Source organism: Lepisosteus platostomus, chromosome 9, assembly GCF_059453375.1.
Source record: "Lepisosteus platostomus isolate fLepPlt1 chromosome 9, fLepPlt1.hap1, whole genome shotgun sequence".
In the NCBI taxonomy this organism is placed as follows: domain Eukaryota; kingdom Metazoa; phylum Chordata; class Actinopteri; order Semionotiformes; family Lepisosteidae; genus Lepisosteus; species Lepisosteus platostomus.
In genome coordinates, this window is record NC_142619.1 from 4,047,027 (window position 1) to 4,068,237 (window position 21,211).

Consider the following 21,211-nt stretch of genomic DNA (forward strand, 5'->3'; position numbering starts at 1 on the left):
TTCCTTGACGGGACCATTTACCTCATGGTAACACGGAGGTGGCACTCTGGCTAAAGATCTGCACCTGAGGTTGCCGGTTCAAATCCCGCAGCCGGCAGAGGAATCCTACTCTGTTGGGCACCGTATAAACGTCTGACCCTGCGCTCTGACCCCCAGCCTCTCTCTCCCCATCTCATGGAGAGCAAGCTGGGGTATGCGAAAAGAAATTCCTAATGCGAGAAATTGTATATGGCCAATAAAGTGAACTGATCTGATCTCTTAACACGAGTAGGTTCCTATGCGATGTACGGCCGCCATGTAATTTTCATTCACAACAAGTGTAATTTGTTTCAGCTACAGTAGTCCCCACAGGTGTAGCAGGACTACTGCTGACAAAAAAATCTCTTATATTGTAGGTCACTCTCCTGGGACCACAGATGTGAGAAATAATTCATGGAACTTTCCCCTCTGGACCATTTTGATAGAGATCTCTGCAGTGCTCACTGCAGACTCTGTAATACAAGCTGCTTTTGTCAGATACTAGACAATATGGCTGTCAGGTGTGCGAGTGACAGTGCTACCCATAACCAGGCACTGTAATACAATAACAGGCAGTTTGGAAACTGCAGACAGGGGCTGAAGAACGTCTATAGCTCAGTGCAGCAATGTCCTACGGTGAAATGTAAGAAAACAGATTAATGCTTTTTATGCTTCATGTCATTTTATATGTCAAACACCAAAACATGTTTATGTTTTGCATATTGCACAATTTAATAATAACATTACTAAAACAGAAAAACAACATACATCAGCATAAACACACTTAATTTATACCGATACAGTTACTATATTATAATACCCTGGTATGTTTTATGTACAATATACTGTAGATCCCAACACAAAATATTTAATTCTGGGTAAATAAATTAGGATGCAAAATCAATGAAGATATACTACCTTCAGATATGAAAAATAAAGACATCATGTATTGTGCTGGGCTTCAAATGTGTGTGCATCTTTTGTTTTTTCAATGAAAAGGCCAAAATGTGTGCTTATAAGATTTTTTTCCCCAATTGGTCTTAAATCATATTTTCATAGTGACCCAGCACTTAACACACAAAGCAGACCAATGTGTTTCAAACTGATCTTCAACATTCACATTCATTTGTTACAGTAAAATCTTCAACAACGTTCAACTGTGTTTGGAGCATAAAAACTGCTCCAAAGCTGAAAAAAATATGAATCCTGACACCAGCAGCTTGTACATCGTAACCCATTTCAGTCAAAAACCTTGTCCAGAAGGAAAAAAACAAAAACAATGAAAACATATTTCCTCTGCAACTTGTCCTTTTATGATTTTAATAATTGTCCTTCTCAACCTCTGCAAAACCTCAACAGTTTTGAAATTTCTAGGAAGGGAAGTCCTGCCTAGCTCAGTCTTGTAGGAGCACAAGGGTGTCTTTGAAGACCACTAAAAAAAGCAAATTTCATTCCTCACAACAGCATCTGGTACTTTCTAACTCAGTCTGGGAAATTGTGACATTTTTAACACACAAAAAAACAGAAATGTTCTTTATGTAACGTGGTGTCCATTAGTTAAATGTCTTGCAAATGAATTGTAATATTCTCTTTGTATGTATGCGATATGTTTGCCTAGTTAAAATGCTTCTCTACATTGTCTGGTTAAGGAAAATGGAGGAATTCACATAAAGTCTTTTTCCAGAGATGAGTGCCACTCAATTGTGAAAATGATTAAAAGGTCTCGTTACACACAATGATTTCAGGAATTGTCTTAGCTAACCGAGAGCTCAGCTGAAACCAGATGTCGGAGGGGTCTTGTTGCATTAGGAAAGCTGTCCAGAAAAAGCAGAAAAAAGAAGCCCTAAACACTGTCTCCATTACTCTTTATTATAAAGCACATTTCTAAACCCAAGGAGGCAAAGCTACATTTGGCTCGGACCAACGAACTGCTCTTGGTGATATTTCTTAAACCACCAAACGTTTTCACCAGTAGCACCGCAAGACTGCAAACCCCCACATGGCCACAGGGGTCGCTGTGGTGCCAAGAGAGCCCAGGCTGACGTAATGTGTTAGACCCTATGGGGAACGGCGGTCACAGTTGGCAAGTGACGAGACCCAGGCTCAAACCCTTGGAGGAGAGCAGCCAGAATCTCCCCCCTTTTAGAGCTGCCGAAGGGCTCTTACCCCAGAGGGACATGAAGACGGAGAAGAAGACGGTGGCAGGGTTGTCGAAGAGGTGGCTGGCCCTGGCGGTGGAGCAGGCCGTGCTGAGGTGCCAGTAGTCACACGGCCCGTCACACAGTGGACACATGGTGAAGTTTTTGTCCTCGTTGCACATCTCCAGGCTGCAAGAGGAATACTGGTATGATGATGACGGTGATGATGAGGACAACGAAGATTAATGTGCTGGAATACTGATGTGGTTGATGTGCTCTGATGATATCCATCCAGGAGGCACCGTCTGTACTGCATGAGAACCGATTTGGTCATGGCGACACCCAACCTTTTTGGGGTACAGGACAATTAATTAATCCTAAAGATGCCTCAATTGGACATGCATACCAACCACGAGAAGGGGCGGTGATGTCTGGCTGCCCTGCGCTGATGTCAGTCATGAGTTGTATCCTTCTGAATCGCCCCTGCAGATCTATTCAACTGGGGTGCTTTATCCTGGACATTTACCTCTATACCCTCGCAATCCCAATGGCCTCTTCCTTTCCCCTTGTAGCTGGTCAAGGCTTTTTAGATCAGCAGTGACTAATGCATGTTTTTTTCGTTATTGATACCCCAGTGTCAGAGGTGTAGTAACATGAATGTGAAAGTGCAGAGCTGAAAACCATTCTACCCTACAAGGTGTACTGCAAGTCTACAAGGGACCAAGATGAGTTTTTCATGTTTGCTTAATTGAAATAAAGAAATAAATTCAGAAATATAATGAACTAAATTATTTAATATTTAAATAAAGATGCAATAGTGGACACAAGACCTTTCAGTGAATGTAATGCTTTTCAGTATATAATTGCTCAGGTCTCCCACACTAGGCGTGGAATGTTCTAGCATTACCACGGCAACTGGCAAAGCCCCTGCACACCTGTCTACCAGCTGGTTGCCATAACTACACGGCAGGCAGGAAGTCTGTTCCACATGAGGTAGGCATGGTCGATAATTGATCACAGGTGGAACAGACTTCCTACCTCAGGGCGTAGTCAGGGCAACCGTCTGCTTGACGTACAGAGGCTAAAATACAAGTGAGTAGTGGCTTTGCTGGATGCTGTGGTAATGCTAGAATGCTCTCCAGCAGGGGAGACCATGATAATTGTCAGACATTTATGACAATTATCAGGGCTTCAGAGTGGTGTCTTTCAAAAACAGTCATAAGGATCATGGCTGAGTTGCAGGTTGCCATTTCTCCCCATTAATCATAGTTCGCATTAATAACATAGTGCTGAATCCATCTATCCTTCTTTAACTGCATTCATGTTTGCGTTATATGATACTTGCCTTTATATGATTTGGAGCCATTTAAAATATTTATTTTCCTCCTGACCATGTTAACTTGACATTAACTCGGGATTATTCTTACATTTTCCTCCCTTGCTTGTTTGAAGTTTTTCCTCACTGCTGTCTTTGGAAATCACAATTAATGACATTCTAGAACGTTATTATCTGAAACATTCAAAGCTTGAATTACCCCCCATCAAAAGGACCAAATGTTTTGTTTTCTTTTCACATCAATACATTCATCGGTAGACCCATCTCAATTTTGCAGACATTCAAAGATTTCAAGATAAACATTATAAAGCCATTAGATATTATATTAGCCATTATTGAGAGACTCTATCATCTATGGTTTAAGCTGCGGTGTTGAAGGCTGTTTCTGTTAAGTATAAATTTGGTTTATCCTCACTTTACACCTCTGCATAACCTTTGAAATTCAACCCAAACCTGTGCACAAGATTAACATGAATTACAAGTTCGGTGACTAAGACATAATGGTGTTAACATTTTCACTTTTTTTTTTTTTAACTGTAGACACTACAGGACTGTATATTTATTTGTTTGCTCCAGCCATGCAGTCCTTTACCTCCACATGTGTATTTCTAATCATATCTGCTCATATCCCAGTTATGTACCCATCTGATTTAGCTTCAGGCAAGACTTCTACTAAAAGCTGGAGTTTAGCATGTAGCCTGCGGGCTCCCGTACACTATTCAAGAAAAACAGATTATCAAATTCTACTGATGCCCAGATAAAGTCAGAAACATTGGATTACCTGGGTATGTCCGTGTCCACAGTGGCACAGCCATAGAAGAACACTATGATTCCCACTAGAGAGGCAGGAATGAGGAGCTGAGTATAGACCCCCAGCCATGCGAAATACAGGCCAATCTTCTCCCCAAAATACTTCCTACAAGATGGAAGCAGAGATACACTCACATTTTAAATTCACCAGATACCTTTCACCACTTTTAAATATAATCGAACATGTCCATGTGCACTATAATTTAAGTAAATCACTTAAATTGTATATAAAACCATTGAAACCACCCATCCATCTTTTTTTAATAAAAAAAAAACACTTTCATGCACATTTTAGCATGATAACAATTACAACCATCCTTTCATTCTCAAACAGCTTCCTCTATTTCAGGGTCGCATAGGATCCTCAACATGATTTTAGAAGACACCAGTCAATCAAAAGGCAGACAGAGACACACCCACACCACGACCAATATTCCCAAAAGCCAATTAGCTTAGCAGTGTAGTTCTGAACCCATATTAACACAAAACAACTCACACCACTATGATCCAGAACTGAACCCAGGATCCCTGCTCCATAAGGCAGCAATGTCCTTTATGCTTTACACCAAACTAGTCTAAATTAACCAAATCTGAGAATTTCTCTTATCCCTTAGCCCACCAATAAGATAATCAATCAATTACGATATACAGACTGTAAAGTCCTTAATGACCTCTAGTGTTAGGTCAGCTGCAACTACAGTCCTCACTGCTTCTGGCCTGCCACAATTGTATGATCATATCATGAAATATAATCAAGGCCAAGAAACATATACCAAATCTGGGGAATTTTTTTCCTACTTTGAAAAAGACTTTTTCCCAATCAAACAGGCACAAAATTGGCAATCAATATCAGCGAAAAAAACTTCTTGATGTTGTTCAAATAATTGTTTTTCAAAGAGATGTAGGACAAAATACTTTCAAATCAGTAAGTGGCTATTTTACAAGGTATTTTTTAGGATAAAGCAACAAGATGCAGTCTTTTTCACTTTAGGAGTACAGTAAGTCTTTTTAATGGAATTTAAAAACTTTTGATATGTACCTTATAAGATCAACTGGCTGGTACTTGTAAAAAGCTCCATATCTGGCCCATTCCTGATGTAAAATCTAAAAACAGTAATAGAAAAGAATATTAAATATTGAGAAAGAGTTACTAAAATAGTATGTACAGCATGTACAGTGACTATAAATCATATTCACCTCCCGTGGACTCACATTTTATCGTGTTACAATATGTACATAATGTATCTAATCAGGCGTTTTTGTCATTGCCTGACAAAACACTCCTTCTCAGGGCTGACAACATCCAAGATCAGCCTCAACTGTCAATACTTCAAAATCACTCCTGATGTTATTTCATCACAGGATCATTATAAATGCTGTACAGAATCCCCTTCTCTCACTCAGACATGTTTTTGTATCCCACTTCCACCCCATCTGCACCTCTGCAGCTGCCCCTTGGTCACTCCCCTGTCCACAGAGGGGTCCCAGCCTCCTCGTCCTGTGGCCAGGAGGTGGGCCCTCAGCCGTGAGGCTTCAGCTAAACTCACGGAGACTAAAACACTCTGTACACCTTTTCAACGTGCTTGATTCTTGGGTGTTGTCATTCCTGGTGCAATAATGTGCTTCAAAAGGGCCTACAGTATGTCTGGTACTTCATCTTTGTTTTAATAGAAGAAATGCCTGGTTTAGCCCTGGCAGTAACATCCACTCGGAGCTTTTCCATTATAACAATCTCATAACCAAGAGATCTTTGCACACAATTCGCACAGAAAACATATTACAGTCGCCTGGACAACTGATCCATAGCTTTATCCACCCATCCATCCATTTTCCATCCACTTTTTTTCCCGCAGGGGAGCCAAAGTCTATCCCAGCAGCAACAGACATAAGGCAGGAAACATCCTGGACCAGATACCAGTCCACCGCAGGGCACACACTCGCACAAGGGACATTTTTCCCAGTAGCCAATTAACCTGTTAGCATGTCTTTGGACTGTAGGAAGAAAACCAGAGGACCCAGAAGAAACCCATGTGAACATGGGAAGAACATACAAACTCCACATGATTGCTTCTGCTGTGTGTATTTTACATATGAAACTCTCCTGAGAACCTCACAATTGGCAGGAATTAACTCCACGTTACCTGTCTCTCGTTCTTTTCTTCCGTGTTCTCAAACGTGCCCTGTGAAGCCAACACAAGTATTATTTTAGGAGATGTCGCCTTGCTTAATATTTAATTTCAGATCTTTGCATAATGCAAAAAGTCATTTCAAATGTAGATTACTTTAAACAATAATATCAGACCTGAGCACAGCAGCCCCAATCTCTGATACTCCCACCATTATGCTTGATGGTCAGGAGGTTCTGCTTTTTGCAAAAAGGCGTCGTTTGGTTTTCACCACACAAACTATTTCTCATTGTGGTCAAAAAGTTCAGCTTTGTCCAGAGGACATTCTTCTGGTAGTCTTATTGTCCAGGTGCTCTTTGTTGAACTTGATACAGTTTGCAATGTTCTTTTTACAGAGCAATGGTTTCTTCCTGCCTGTCAAGTCTCCTACTGATGGTTGAGGACTGAACCATTATGGTTTGCAGTGAGAGAGTTTTGTATAGCTTTGGAAACGTTTTGTGGAAGCCAGTAAACACTTTAGCTGTGATGATACTCATAACGAGGGAGACAGGAAGGTCAGTTAAAAGCTCAAAGAGGAAATTACACTTATTTTGATGGCTTTGGTTTTCTTTCATGGTGGAAATAAAGAGCAGTTTACCCGACGGCTGTGTGCGTTTTGGCTTTCTTGAATCCAGCCTATTAAAAGATGTCATGTGGTGAGTCATACCTCACTGGGTCAAGCAGTCAGCTGCTAAAACTGTAGATCGTGGTGAAATGTGAATCCTATTGATTTGTCAGCTACTCTTCTCAGCGTCGTGAAATCCCACACAACTACGGGAGCAACTCTTTGTTGCCGATACTACTGTAGCAACAATAGAACACTTGCCCTTGTTTACATCCTTGTCCAGTCTCTATGACTAAATAATCCCATTGGAACAGACTTAAAACAAGTTGTAAAGTAAATGTAAAATGACATCAGTTCAGCTGCTTTTAAAGCTTCAATAGTGTACACACATTATGTGAAAGGCATGGTGAATCAGAGATTCTCAAAAATTACTGTACTTTGCATGATTGGAAACAAATGTGTGATTGTGAAATGCTGTGGTGTTACTTTGCATTCATAAATTGCCTTATTTAACACTGCATTTTGATCCATTTTGCACAGCACATCACAACCCTGGTCTGGGAGGACCTCTGCGTTTTCTGGTTGTGGTCCAGCCGAGTTCTTAATCGCAAGCTAATCACTTTCAGTTTTCTATCCGAGACTTATTTTTACATTTACAGTACCTTTAATTTTTTTTAAAGCTGAGGGGGGATTTGAAATTCATATCAAACATGTACCGAATTTCTGATGCTCAAATCTACCGGAAGTCAAAGGTGTTTGCTGAAATTTACCCAGCTGGACCTCCGCAGAAGGAAAGCACACTTTTACCACTGGTGGTGAACGTGACCCTGCTCAGCAAGAAGGTGTCAGGTCACAGCCGATCATGAGACTCCAGGTGCTTCACAAGTGCTAAGCTGTAGATGATTTGCCAGCAGCTGTGTAATGTCCGAGCTTTTTGTTCAAGTTTTTCTGCGTCACCTTTTGTGCCACTTCTTCAATTTCCAAATAAACTCCAGCCAAACCCTTAAAACGTCTATTGGTAATGGTGGTCATACCTGTTCAGCATGAATGGACCACCTAATAATATTTATTGCTATTATTTATTCTAATATTAGATAGTAAAAGGGGATCAAACCCTTAAAACAGATTAAAGGCGAGACTGCATAAACCAAACAACGTTTGATAGCAAGGACACTAGGAGTGCAAAGCAAGTCTTAACAAGCCAGGAGATCAATTAAAGGTCTCAATTAGTGCCAGCGATTACCAGCTCAGCTGGAATGAAAAACTAGCTGCAGCAGCAGCAGGCATCTCCCAGGGACAGAGCTGGGATCTGCTGATTCAGCATGCTGGGCCCGATGGGTAAAATCCATGCAAAGCTCCACCTTTTCATGTGAAACGCTCCAAACCGTACCATTCTCGTGGACGTTTCCCTTATTCTTTCTACAACATACTATATTGGGTTATTAAGTATCTTAATAAATGAGAGTTGCATTTGGACTCCGAGATTTATTTTCCGGGGCAGCCATTTTAAATTTTTAAAAACTGTGGTTCTTGTAAGGTCTAAGCAGAAGACAAATTCGACATCGACTTACGTCATGCAGGGGGAAAGCAGAGTCATAGACACCGTTTGCTATCAAAGTGGTAATACCTAAAACAAATGAAGAGAACAGGCAGACAGATAATGCTGGAAGGAAAATGAAAGGTAAACAACAGTAGTCCTGATTTACAGCCCACACACAAGAGTTGGTATACTGATAAAGAATCTTAAACACATTTAAATACTTTGGCCTGCAAAGTTTAGAAACACCATTGGTTTAAACTATCTTATAAGGTCATGTCTTACAAAGGGTTCCAGAAACACATTTAAGGTGTTGAAAACCTGTCATATTCATTTAGGAGCTGCATAATAAAGAATGAACCATGTGAGCCCAGCTGGACGAGATTGAAAGTTATCAGCCATGCCGACGGGTACCTACAGTACACAACACATGTTCAGCATCGCCTTTAGAGCATTGCCATAGCATCGAGAAAGCAGATTGCATAAGGCTGGGCGTTTCGCTCTCCAACACTGAAGCTCATTAGAGAAGAGAGCACAGCCTCCCTTGCACTGGGGCCCCTGGGGGGGTTATTAATTCCAGGTAGTTCTTGGCAACCCCTCCCCTTTCTCGAGAAGCTTACCCGTACTCTGACATGTCCTGATGCAGGAGGTGCGCTTCAGTATTTCATACACCTGAAAACAAAAAAAAAACACACACCATGAAGCCAGTTCCCAGAACGCGGTCCCTGGTGTCAGACAGCAATTACTGCAAAGGCTTTCGTTTCTATGTCCAACCAACACTTCACTATACTGTATTACGTGCTTTACAGGTCATATTTTCCCCGGATACAATTCAATTAAAATTCGAACCTTCTGATTCAAATCTAGCTCGGAATCAGCAGACAATTTTAAGAATGACGAGATCGCCGATTACTGCATAAACCCACTCGGCAAGTGGGTGTCAAGTCACACTCCGTCACGAGACTCTGGGTGCTTCACAAGCGCTAAGCTGTAAATGATTTTGCCAGCACCTGTGTAATGACGTCAGAGTGGGTTTGCTCCCGTTTTTCTGTCACCTTTCTGTGTTTCATGTCTCCTAGTGCCAAATAAACTCCAGCCAAACCTATAAAAAGTCTGTTGATTTAAATTGCCTTCAGAACATAAGCAGGGTTACAAATGAAAGGAGGCCAATCAAACCCATCCACCTCATTTGGTAGTAGCTAATTTACCTAAGGATAAATGCAGGATCTTTTGTAGCAATACTATTAAGAACAGAGCATTGTCTTTCCACTGGCTGTGGTATTAGTGACTACCTGAGTAAAAAACTCATGTAGTGTATCAACTACTCCCCTTTCATTTTCTAGGGATTTCCCCCATTTTATCCCCAGTACTTGATCTGTAATATTTTATTCCTGTTGTAATACTCAAAGAACCTTCTGTTCAGTGCTTCATTATGCTCCAGTTCTGTTATACCAGGAAGAGATGTTCATGAACCTCCAGCAGTCTTTTCCGGAAAGGCAAAAGGGTTTATATATTTACCAGCTGAATGGTTTTTGAGAAGCAATAGCGTATGAAGTAGATAAAGTGATGATTTGTGAACATGTGTAGCAGACAGAGCAGCCCGCAGTACAGAATAAATACAACATCTCATCTCAGAAGCAGAGTATTACATACTGTAGCACTGCACATACAGTAATTACTGTACTTCAGTCATGTTTGAAACTACAGGTTCCCTGTGCCGGTGAAGTCTACCATATCTCGGGTATATTGGAAGGTAAGAGTGTGCTTGAAAAGACCTTATGCTCTTCTTGATACGCGTTTAATACATTGATATTCTATATAAAAAAAGTTTCAAAGAGGTGCCAATTAAGCAGTGCAGCATCATCTATTACCAAATAATGATTTCGGTCTCCGAGATCTACAGTAAGTGGGAGCATTGTTTTATTGGAGTGATAAAAAGATAAAATATTGAATTACATTATAGCTGGAAAGAAACAATAAGTAGGTTACATGAGGATTTCCTCTCAATTACAAGATAATTGTTTTGTTGCAACTTTATGATAACAGATCATACAACAAAAGAAGAGTATCAAGCATTGTAAAACACTGGAAACATAAAGTCATTTCCAAGTCCATTAAAACAGTTAACTGCTGTGGATTATAATGATTTACAGTATATGGCAGTTACCGAGTCCTCTGGTTTTATCGTTTTGATTAGCTTATGTCAATAGTGCCATGATGATTTAAAAAAATGCTTTGTACCTAAACATGGTACCATACGTTATGGTATCAATATCATAAAGTCATGTACTGTATGACAGAAACTGTAGTAAGATTGAGCACTGAAATAAGTGATGGATAAGAAAAGCCTACAAACACTCTTAGTTGGGTGTTCACTGCATTTAGAAATAATCATAAGAAGCTCACTTGATTAAAAAATGTTTTTAAAAAACAGGATAGTGCAAGTTACCCCTTTCTGTAATTGGCGAGTGCAGCAATTATTTTGCTGCATTACACTTCCCAGCAGTACAACATAGTGTAGCCAGACTGGGGTTTCATAGGACTGAGGACTCTTTAGGTTGAAGGGGCTCAACAAGTAGGAAAATCCTACAGGAACACGGACATTCCTGAGAAACAGAAGTGGAGAAGCGTTGATTTAATGTAGTAACAAAATCCCATACAAAAATAATCACTGGAAAAAAGATCGTGGTACTCTACATGTGTTGCCTTTAGTCAGACACCACATTTCAACTGCCGTCTCTGAGATCTGCAGACCTGCCAGTTCTTAATTCACCGTACCAAAAGAGTCCCGGGAAATAACATATCCAAAACGGTCTTGTCTTACACCATAAGATCAGTTGTGCACTTCTGCCATGGAGCAAGCAGCTGGAGATCTACCAGGAATATTAAATATCCCCTGAAACTTCACGATTTGCAGTTGCCTAAAAATTGTTTTTTACATAAAGTACAGTATAGGCATCCCTCAATTTGCAAAAGGCTAGCTGCTCCATGAAAACTGAATTCCAATAAGATTGCATGCATATTCCTCCAATTGGTTTCTGAATCCAAGAAATATCGCACAGTAATATTCTAAATTACTTTTGTGTAGTATCAAAGCATTACAATGACAACAGCTTTACTTTTAATGTGAATTAAAGACAATTAAAGCTTAGTTAACCTAACTGAACACTTTCCATATGATAAATCATGTTTACTGTACATTGTCCAGTAGTTATGGTATTTAAAAGCACAAACAAAACGTCCTAAACAAGCAATATTCATTATATAAATGTTTAATAAAACTTTACTTGTTAATGTAAAAAAAAAAAGAATACAGTAGATTAAAGTAAATTATATTAAATTCATAACACGAACATCATGGAAGATGCAGGGAAGCCTGTATTTTGAAAAGTACAGTAAAGAGTATTTTGAAAGCGACTTGTTACAAAAACCTCTCTCTCAGGGGTTAGGACACAAACATGCAGAGAGCTTTTGAGGGAGTGAACCAGCAGCCAGGAGTTGTGTAGTACTCCTAAACTGTAAGTTGCTTGTCACTTACTATTCGACTTCGTGTTGCATTGTCGAAGAATGTCTCCTTCTCGCTGATGTTGTACCTGTGCAAATGAAAAGCACATATAAGACAGGAGCCAACTGCTGAAATAATTTGCCACAAGAACCAGAAGGTTGTGGGTTCAAATTCCAGGTGGGAATGTTGTTGTTGTACACAAGTGGAAGGAGCGATCTGAATGAAGGCCCATTACTGTGTAAAGCGGAGCTAGTTTGGACACGGCGATGTCATCGCCCTCCCTGCGCGTAGCAGGGACCTCAGCCACCTGGGCTGAGGGAGGTCCCCTTTAGCTCATTCGGCTGGCTCCCTGTTGCGTTACGCCGGAGACCCGGCTTCGCACACCAGGTGTTGCGGGACGAACCGGCGGGGGTGGAGAGGCAAGGGCACAAGCCCTCGCGGTTGTTGTGCACTATTGTATAGTATAAAAGGGGAAGTGCAGCCACAATTCTCAGAACAGTTATTAAACCTCGGCAACAAACAAACAAAAAAAAAAAGAATTGACATGATCCAAACAAAGCACAGAATCGTGAACTTGGTAAAAGTACTGGCTAGACGTCATAGTCGCAAACTGCTGGTCTCAACACGGGCAAGAGTGAGAGTTTGACAATTGTGGCGGGATGAGGCCCTTTCTGCTTCCTTTTTTAAAAAATGGAATCTCCACTAAATTCTTGAAATCAAATGTTCTGAAATGAAACAGAAAGCCGTTTCAGACTATATGAGCCAATTAACATGGAATATGCAGAGATCGAAAATGTCTTGGTCCATGTTTCGTGTGTAACATTGCCATTTAAATTTACTGATTTTAATCGAAGTGACTTACATTTGTACCCATTAAAGGGGAACTGTAATGCTTTTTTCATATTATTTCGGTGTTAGAAATAAGCAGAATTGATGAGTGCATTTCAAGCCATAATAAAAGTAAAATGTACACAATAATGTGTAAAACCTCCAATTTACATCACAGAATAGATTCAACTTCCAGGTCTGTGCAGCACCATATTCTGCGACTCAGAATGAGGCAACAAGACTTCTGGTGAGGTGAAGCAGCCCTGTGACACTGTAGACAAGCAGGCTTGTGAATCCAGCTCTTTTAATCCAATAGAAATAGAAATATTGCTCACGACTTCGAGATGGTTTTGCCAATAAACACTACTTTTTTGTGATCTGCATGCAGATCACGTGGGAACATTCCTGCACTGAAATGTCTTCTGCACAACCTGGATGAGTGAGTGAATAAGTACATCACAGTACATCAGTCAGTACAGAGACTAATGAGCAGGAACAATTCGTTGGGATTCAAATGCGAGTTTGTGAAGACGTGGCAACTTATAGTATATTTTTTCTAGAACATCAAATAATTTATTTTGTTGAAAAAAAAAAAAGATTTAATATCCAGTTCGGTGAAATGGGGACAGAAGTTCCCCTTAAATGGCATTCTTAAGGCACTCTTTTCCCCAACATCCTGTTTGCTGGTGACCTTGAAGGCTGGTGACGCAGACTTTGTTTGCATCTGCACATACTGTAGTGTGCTGTGTGTACTATTGTGACTCCACACTCACTGTACAGCAGAAGGGAAACACCAGAGGTATGAACGTACCTAATTGCTTCCCATTTATATTTAACGCAGGAGGAAAAAACATTGAAAAACTGACATTCAGTAGAGATTCTCAAGGATTTATCATGCTGGAATATAAGGGATTTGATGAAACCATCAATACTCCATCAGGGTGTAGAGTAAAAATCCACCGGAGACCTCTTTGTCGAGCAGAAGAGGAGTTTATTATATATTCAGCCGAAGAGAAGCACAAGAAAAGTTACAGCTGACCTTCTATACACTTACTTGATAAGGAAGACAAACAGCTTAAGTCTCAAAAGGAACTTCAATTGTACTTGATTTCTATGGGTTAAGCAAACTTCTACAACAACTGATCATAAGTTGCCTGCAATCATAAGATGTCTATGTAACTGAGCTATGTCAGTGTTTTCTAAAAGCAGGTACTGTTACAATTAGTCTTCTACACATAGACAATTCTTTGGAACTCTTAAAACAAGAAAAATCCCTCAGTCTTGCACATCTGAATGATTCACTTAGTAGCAGAGTGGTTCACTTTTTAGCACCTAGGTTTATATAGAGAGATTTAACTACGTTTTTGTATTTGCTGCACAAGGCAGGTATCTCTCTATTTTTGCACGTTAGGCATTATATAGGATTCAGCTACTTGATAGTAGTCTAGGTTTTTTGGGGTTGATTAGGGCGTAGGCCTTTGAGACACCTTGTTTGTAAATAGTGTAACTTGTATGTTTATGTTATGTGTTGTATAAGCAGTGTTGTGTCTTTTTAAATAAATATTTGTTTAATCCAGTGTACCTAATTTATTACTCTTTTCACCAAACCTATGCCCGAGAACAAAGAACTCGGGTACCTCTAATTACACTAACTGCTCTTGAATATTCTTGGCAAAACCTTTACATTTTGGGGGTTATGATTAATTGATTTCATTATTAATTAACCCCCTCAGCCTATTGCTGGTATTCTCTATTTGTGACATATATTCCATGTAGACAAGGGATGACTTAATGGTCAACCCATTAACCAGGTTGGCTGTTGCCTTCAGCGATGCACCAACTCCGGCACGTGCATCATGTCCCTTCACACTTGTTTCTACAAGAATGTAGATACAGGTATAGAATACAAGAATTACTTGTATTTTCAAGAACTCACTTCACAGCTGTATCTTTTTTTCTTACATCACAGTAACAGCTTAGAAATATTGTTTCACTAGATTGATGTAGTCTACAGTATCACACCAGGGCCAGTCCAGCACACACACAAACAGAGACACGGAGACACACCAGGCTGGGATTTGAACCCAGGGCCCCAGCACTGCAAGGTCAGCAAAGCTGTCTGCTGTGCCACCACACTTCTCAGTATAGTATACATGAACACCAAGAAAAGGCAAGAAGAGCACTGGCAATGGATGACTGTCCACGGCGATACTCACAGATGCAGCTTCTCCCGTGAGAATGAATGCGAGATGTACTTGGTCTTTGTGTTGCTCTGAAGATGTGGCACTTTGGGCTGTAAAGGCTTGGTGATCGTGTCCCACGCGGAGTTCAATGTCGCCATAACCCCACCTTCTTCCTTCACTTCATAAACCTAAGAAAAGAAAGCAGCTGTGGTCACTCCTAGAACACTGGGATTACACACCTCCATTCTCCTTAGTAAGTGCTCGGGATTCAAAAGGCAGATAAAGATTAGAGCAGCTGAATCAGTGGAGTGGCTGCTTCCATCTAGACACCTAGAAATATGGCAGACAAGCAGTGCAGCCCTGATTGCTTCATTTTTGAATTAACTGTAGAATAGGACCAAATCAATACTCAAACACATCTTAGTCCTGGGCCATACACTCAAACCAAAATGCTTTCAGCTCTGAAAACAGCACTGCTTGAAGTCACCCCAAACATGTATTAAACTGCGCTTTTTGTTCCCCCCAGATGAACGTTTGCAACATAACACTTCTTTTCTGGCGTGTCAAAAAAGCAAGGGGATAAATAGAAGCAATATGACAATAAATGAGACTGGCACATTGGAAGCACAGCAGCTGAGGTACTGTACTGTAGACACCAATACAAAAGCATAACAGGACACCTACAGCACAGTTCATTAAGAGCCCCTTTCAAATTCAGGTTTTTTGTCATTATACTCATATACAGGTACTGTATATGGTATAACGAAATGCTATTTAGCTAGCTCTCAGACGATAAGTAGTACAAAAAAAACAACAGGCAATGTGCAAAACAACATCAGATGTGCAAAAACATACATCAACAGAATTAAATTAAGGATAGAAAAATATGGGGAGTGATCTTTTTGACATGTGAGGTAGAGGTAGATTTCAATGTGTGTTTGAGTTTTTGGTAAGAAAGAAGGCACTGTGAGGTTCAGATCGTAGGTGAGAGAGGCTGGGAGTTTAACAGTTTGAGAGTGCGGGGGTAAAAACTGTCTCTGAGTCTGGTAGCCCGGACCCGAATGCTCCGGTACCATTTTCCAGATGGTAGAGGGTCAAAGTCTGTAGCTGGGGTGTGTGTGGGGTCTTTGATGATGCTTAGAGCTTTCCTTCAGTACCGTCTGTCATAAATGTCCTGTTTCAATTAGTTGAAAGCAAAAGATGAACATGAACGGAACGGAGGGAGAAAGATTACCCAACAGCTCACACGACTCCATTTGGTATTCAGGAACGGGGATGGCTTTAGAGTCGCTGTGCAGAACTCGAAACCGTTTCGGCACGAGAAGAAAGGGTAACGGAGGAAAACGCACCTTCTTGGTGGGCACCTTGATCTTAAGGAATTCTGCTTCGCGGCTCAGAACCAACCAGGGCGCGTGGAGTCGGACAAAACCTATGCCTTGGATTTTATTCTGTGAAAGCAAAGCAAAACAAACATTGTGCATACATTTCAGACCTTAAAACATGGAAGTGCTTAGAAGCTATGAAGTAATAAGGGTTGTGGAAGACCGAGTCAAAAAGTCCAGACAGTTCGCCGTCGTCTTCACAAGACCACTGGCTTAGGTGCAAACTAAAGCCTGCGATTCCTCACACCCATTCAACCAGAGAGAATTGAAACAGATTGTAGGATGCGAAATGGCATCTTCCGGTCCTGTTTGTTTGACTTCTGACACTGCCCCTTTCCCTGTATGTTCCTTTGATATATTAAAGTCTTGCCTACTTTTAATATATAAAAAGGAAAGTGTAACTTCAGTCCAGTGAGCATGTCTTGAGTACTAGGGGAAACCTTTCCTCTGCGATATGCTCCCTTTCAACTGATTGAATTAAAGATCTCTGTTGACCATCTCCTAACCTGAGTGACAGGGTCTAAATAACACATTTTTTATTTCAGGTGCAGGTTTATGCGAAGCCAAAAAACAGCATATTGATGAGCGACGTGATGTGCATTTGGGGTAATCAAAGAAAACAAATTAATGGCATACCTCTAGCAAAAGCAAGGTACCTGCAAAAATACTGTCCACATTTAGTCATCATTTATATCACTTCTACAAAGATGGCAACATACTGTATCATTCTGCTTGACTCAAGGTTTTCTTAACACAGTCTGGGCATACTTTCTCATGCGCTTTTTTAAGGTAAAACTGTTTCCATAATACAGTATGTTTTGTCAGGATTTCCTGGCAATTTTCATTATACCGATAAGCAAAGTGAAACAATTGGTTGAGCACTGGGAGATGCAAGATGTACCTGTACCTATTTTGCCGTGTCGCAGGTGTGACGTTGGCCACTAACAACCGTGTGACAGCACAACATGTTTTTCCAAACTGAAGTACACCTTCGACAGTGTTCTGCTACACACTGTTATTTAATCTTGCATATCTCAGAACAGTGAAGTCATTGTTTTGTTTTCCCCAGCACAAAAAGCCTCGAAGATGCAGGTCTCCATCTGCTTTCTTTAAACTGGAGGGAATTCCGTTTCCACTAACTTCAAACAGATGTACTTTATCAAACCAAGCAGCACACCTTATTTGAAAACGGGTATCCTAGAGTATTTTAAAATGTCCTCTTATAAGGAACTAAAAAACAGAATTTAAGATGAAAGAGATCACTTCATAGGCCTAATTAATATTACAGAACATCTTTTGTTTTTTCTCGTGTTGTATCAGGTGCCAGGTGTGGTAAAGGTTTAAGTGCCCTTGGGAATTCATATTTTCCAGGAAAGCAGAGCAGGTTTTCTCCCCATGGATGGTTGCCAAAACCACAGTTGCTTGGAGACTCAAGTGACCTGCCCAGAATGATTCAGTGCATCTGTGTGATGGAAGGCCGGGCAGTTGTTTTGTGGTGTACTGTACATATTAATTGTAATGCACTGTCTCAAATCACATTGGCAAACAAAAACAATTAGCATGCAATAAGGAAGAACATTTACCAGCCAACTTACAGCAGTAACAAACAACAAAGATATTTTCCCAGGGCCCAACAGCTTGGGTGTATGACTCGGAGAGCTACAGAGGCCTCTTCAACGGGTGGCTGGTACTGTATTTCTCCATCATATGTCATAGTTTAGATGAAGATAAGTTTCACCACTTTCTCCAGAAACGGCCTCAGTATAAACCATCTGGATTTCCGTCAGCAAGAAATTTGGCCAGTCCGAAAACATGGTTGTAGAAAAGTGACCAGTATAAAGTCTTTTAGGACACCCCCTTACATAGCCTTTAAGAATCTGCCTTTAATGACATTTTTTGATGGGATATAGAAATGGAGGTCACTGTGTCTCGATGGAAATTGTGGGAGACCTCTTGCATCCCATAACATCCAGTCTCCTGACAACGTCCAACATGTGATCCAAAAGTCGAAAAACCACAAGCTGGGACAAAGATTTGTTTCCATCCTCTGCTCTCTGAATGTCCATCACTGAAGACCGGTTCAGCTGGAGCTGTGAGCTGAAGAATTCTGGGTACTGTATCTTCCCTGTGGCTCCGATATGTAACTAATGTTTGATACCAAACCGTGACAAGGTCAAAAACAAAATTACTGCGTACTGTGGCTACTTTATAATCAGAATGTCTCAGATGTTCAAAAATGTGACACCTTCAACAGTTGCTCCTTCAAACAATTCTTTAAAATGAATTAACTGAGTCAGCTGAGAACAGATTCTCATTTACACTGGGGACGTGGCCAAGAAGCTCAGACCAGTATAACACAGAAGGTATAACGGAGAAAGAAAAGGACAAATCAGTAGAAATAACAACACGATGGAACAGGGCTAACAGATGCAAGTGCACATGTGTGAAGCAGGAAAGAGTTAGTCATACAACTGAAACCCCACTCAAATATGATGTTGGGTGGTTTCAGCTCACTCTGCGGACTGGGTGACAGGCATTTCAATTTGCCACTGTGGAAGATAAGTTTAGGACTTGCTTTAAAGGCTTGGAAAAGCAACCTCATCGTATTAGTCAAGAAATGTGCTTTCCAAGTTTGTAGATTAGTTTAAACACATGATTTGTCTTGGATGGAGAGAGAAGCGACCACATCAAGAATAAAGGTCAAAATGATGAGTGCTGGGCTCAAAATGCAAATCTAATAGAAGAATGGTGAAAGAATTCACATTATCCAAGTGCAGTTTTAGAAGTTTTCTACATTGCTATAGTCCCCACAGTACAAGACGGTGAACACAGACAACTAAATGAGTGTGCCAGAAGGAAAGTGTAAATCAAGATCTGTTGCTTAAAGCTGGAACAGCTTTGAATATCATCTTTGTTGCTCCATGCTGTCTCCAAGACTACATATCTAACTGGGTTAATAAGCTTATTTACTGAAATGACATACAGTAATTGCATCAGGCGCTCATAATCAGTCATAATCATGAAGGCAGTCACAAACCTTTAAAGTAAAGGCAAGCTATTCCAAGCGTTTGTAGTTTTACAAGTCCAAAATTCCAAATGCAAACCTATATGAATACACTGAAATAATAAGTTAAATCAGAGGTGAAATGTAATTCCATAAGCGTTGCTAGATCCATTCTTCCACTTGCTGAAAACATAAAAATTACTCTCACCTCGGGTCAAAGTTTGCAGATTTAAATTCACTTTCGCCCGTGCTAGAATGAATGATCCCAATTATCAGGGCTTCATCCATCAATAAATGTTTCATTGGAATGTGACCTTTGGAAAAGCTGCCTATGTTGAAGATGCAGCAGCAGCAGCTCTGGAAGTTTTCAGTGTTTAAGAGGAGTTTATATCAGCATAAATCAGAACAGTAAATCAGTAAGTAAAGACAAAAAGAGACTTAACTGTACTAATGAGAACGGACACTTTACAGAGTTAGTCTGACCTAGATTGGGTACTACATGTACAGTAGGATATTTTTAGTTTTTTTGTAGTATTTATTAGGTTTTTCTAGGTATGACATGGACTGATAATGCTAGCTCCTTCCTGTTCATTATCCCTGATTAAACATTAATTAGCCCTGCAGCTAATGAGTGATTCTGACTGTACATCTCCACCCGATTTGAAACTATTGGCTTAAATGGACGGTGCATACAAAAGGAAATCTCATTAATGGTGTACTGAGGCGTTTTGAAGTCCGCACTTAAGGTCTAGTGCACTGAAGTCACCGTGGCTGAAGTATTGTACACAAGTATATAACAGCAAGTGACTTTCACCACAGTCACAGTCTCATTAAACACAGAGATGGTACAGTGTCCTCTCAAGAGAAAGAACAGCGATAATTAACATACATCATACCTTTCCCGTAAACAGGTGGTGAAAATGTACTTTGGCTATTTTCAGAGAAAGGGGAAGTGTGTAAATGGTCAGCCTTCATGCCAGTTATGTAAAGGAAAAAATATACATATATTAAATGTATAAATGAAAGGTGAGCAAAATAAGCCATTTTCACCTTTTCTGCATAAGAGCATTCAAGTGGTCCTTACCATTTAGGAGACAGGGTACAACAAACATGATTTGAACAAAGGACTGCAGCTACCCTTGTGCTTTTTTAGTTAAAACACAATAACGGGCAACCTTTAGAGAACAACAAATCCCACACTTCGTGATCCCCATCTTCCTCTTCAAGTAAAAGTCCCTTATCTGCAATAATCCTAGTAACACAAAACACGCTCCAGGGCGTATCCTGTCTTGTGCCTGCACTATTCTCTGATACACGCGCACAAGGAGAAAATAAAATCCACAAAGCACATACAGTAGTTCCTCCACATGTTTACACAATTAATAAGCTAGTACATGGTATGTAAAAGAAACAGGTGCAGTATGGACTGAATTGTTAACCAAAAGCACAATACAAAGCTTCCTCTTTGTTATTCCATATTGTATGTTAGATATTCATGTGGGACAGTAACTTTATAACATCTATTCCGTGCATCGGAGAAAAGAATCTGGTAATATAAACTACCATTACGTCATGCTATTGCACAGTTTGAACATCCCTGCTTACAAAAGCAGGGCCGGTACCGAGTTCGATAACACAAATGCTATATATACACAGCACAAACACACACACATTAATAAAACAAGAATTTGTTTTCAGTTTTCAAGGGATTATACTGTATTTTACAAACTAGCCTTTAGC

At 40.3% G+C, this 21,211-nt stretch overlaps 1 protein-coding gene across 6 annotated transcripts in view; it reads right to left on the reverse strand.

Annotated features, from left to right (window-relative positions):
- Nucleotides 1-21,211, reverse strand: part of ano2b (anoctamin 2b) — a 124,968-nt gene that overhangs the window by 80,474 nt on the left and 23,283 nt on the right. For all 6 annotated transcript variants that reach the window (XM_088646436.1, XM_088646438.1, XM_088646435.1 and 3 more), the window contains 9 exons: nucleotides 16,435-16,533; nucleotides 15,119-15,273; nucleotides 12,108-12,162; nucleotides 9,190-9,241; nucleotides 8,604-8,659; nucleotides 6,444-6,482; nucleotides 5,342-5,406; nucleotides 4,274-4,408; nucleotides 2,185-2,345 (listed from right to left, as the gene is read on the reverse strand). In XM_088646436.1, the coding sequence (XP_088502562.1) occupies nucleotides 2,185-2,345; nucleotides 4,274-4,408; nucleotides 5,342-5,406; nucleotides 6,444-6,482; nucleotides 8,604-8,659; nucleotides 9,190-9,241; nucleotides 12,108-12,162; nucleotides 15,119-15,273; nucleotides 16,435-16,533 (817 nt within the window). The remainder of the gene's footprint in view (nucleotides 1-2,184; nucleotides 2,346-4,273; nucleotides 4,409-5,341; nucleotides 5,407-6,443; nucleotides 6,483-8,603; nucleotides 8,660-9,189; nucleotides 9,242-12,107; nucleotides 12,163-15,118; nucleotides 15,274-16,434; nucleotides 16,534-21,211) is intronic.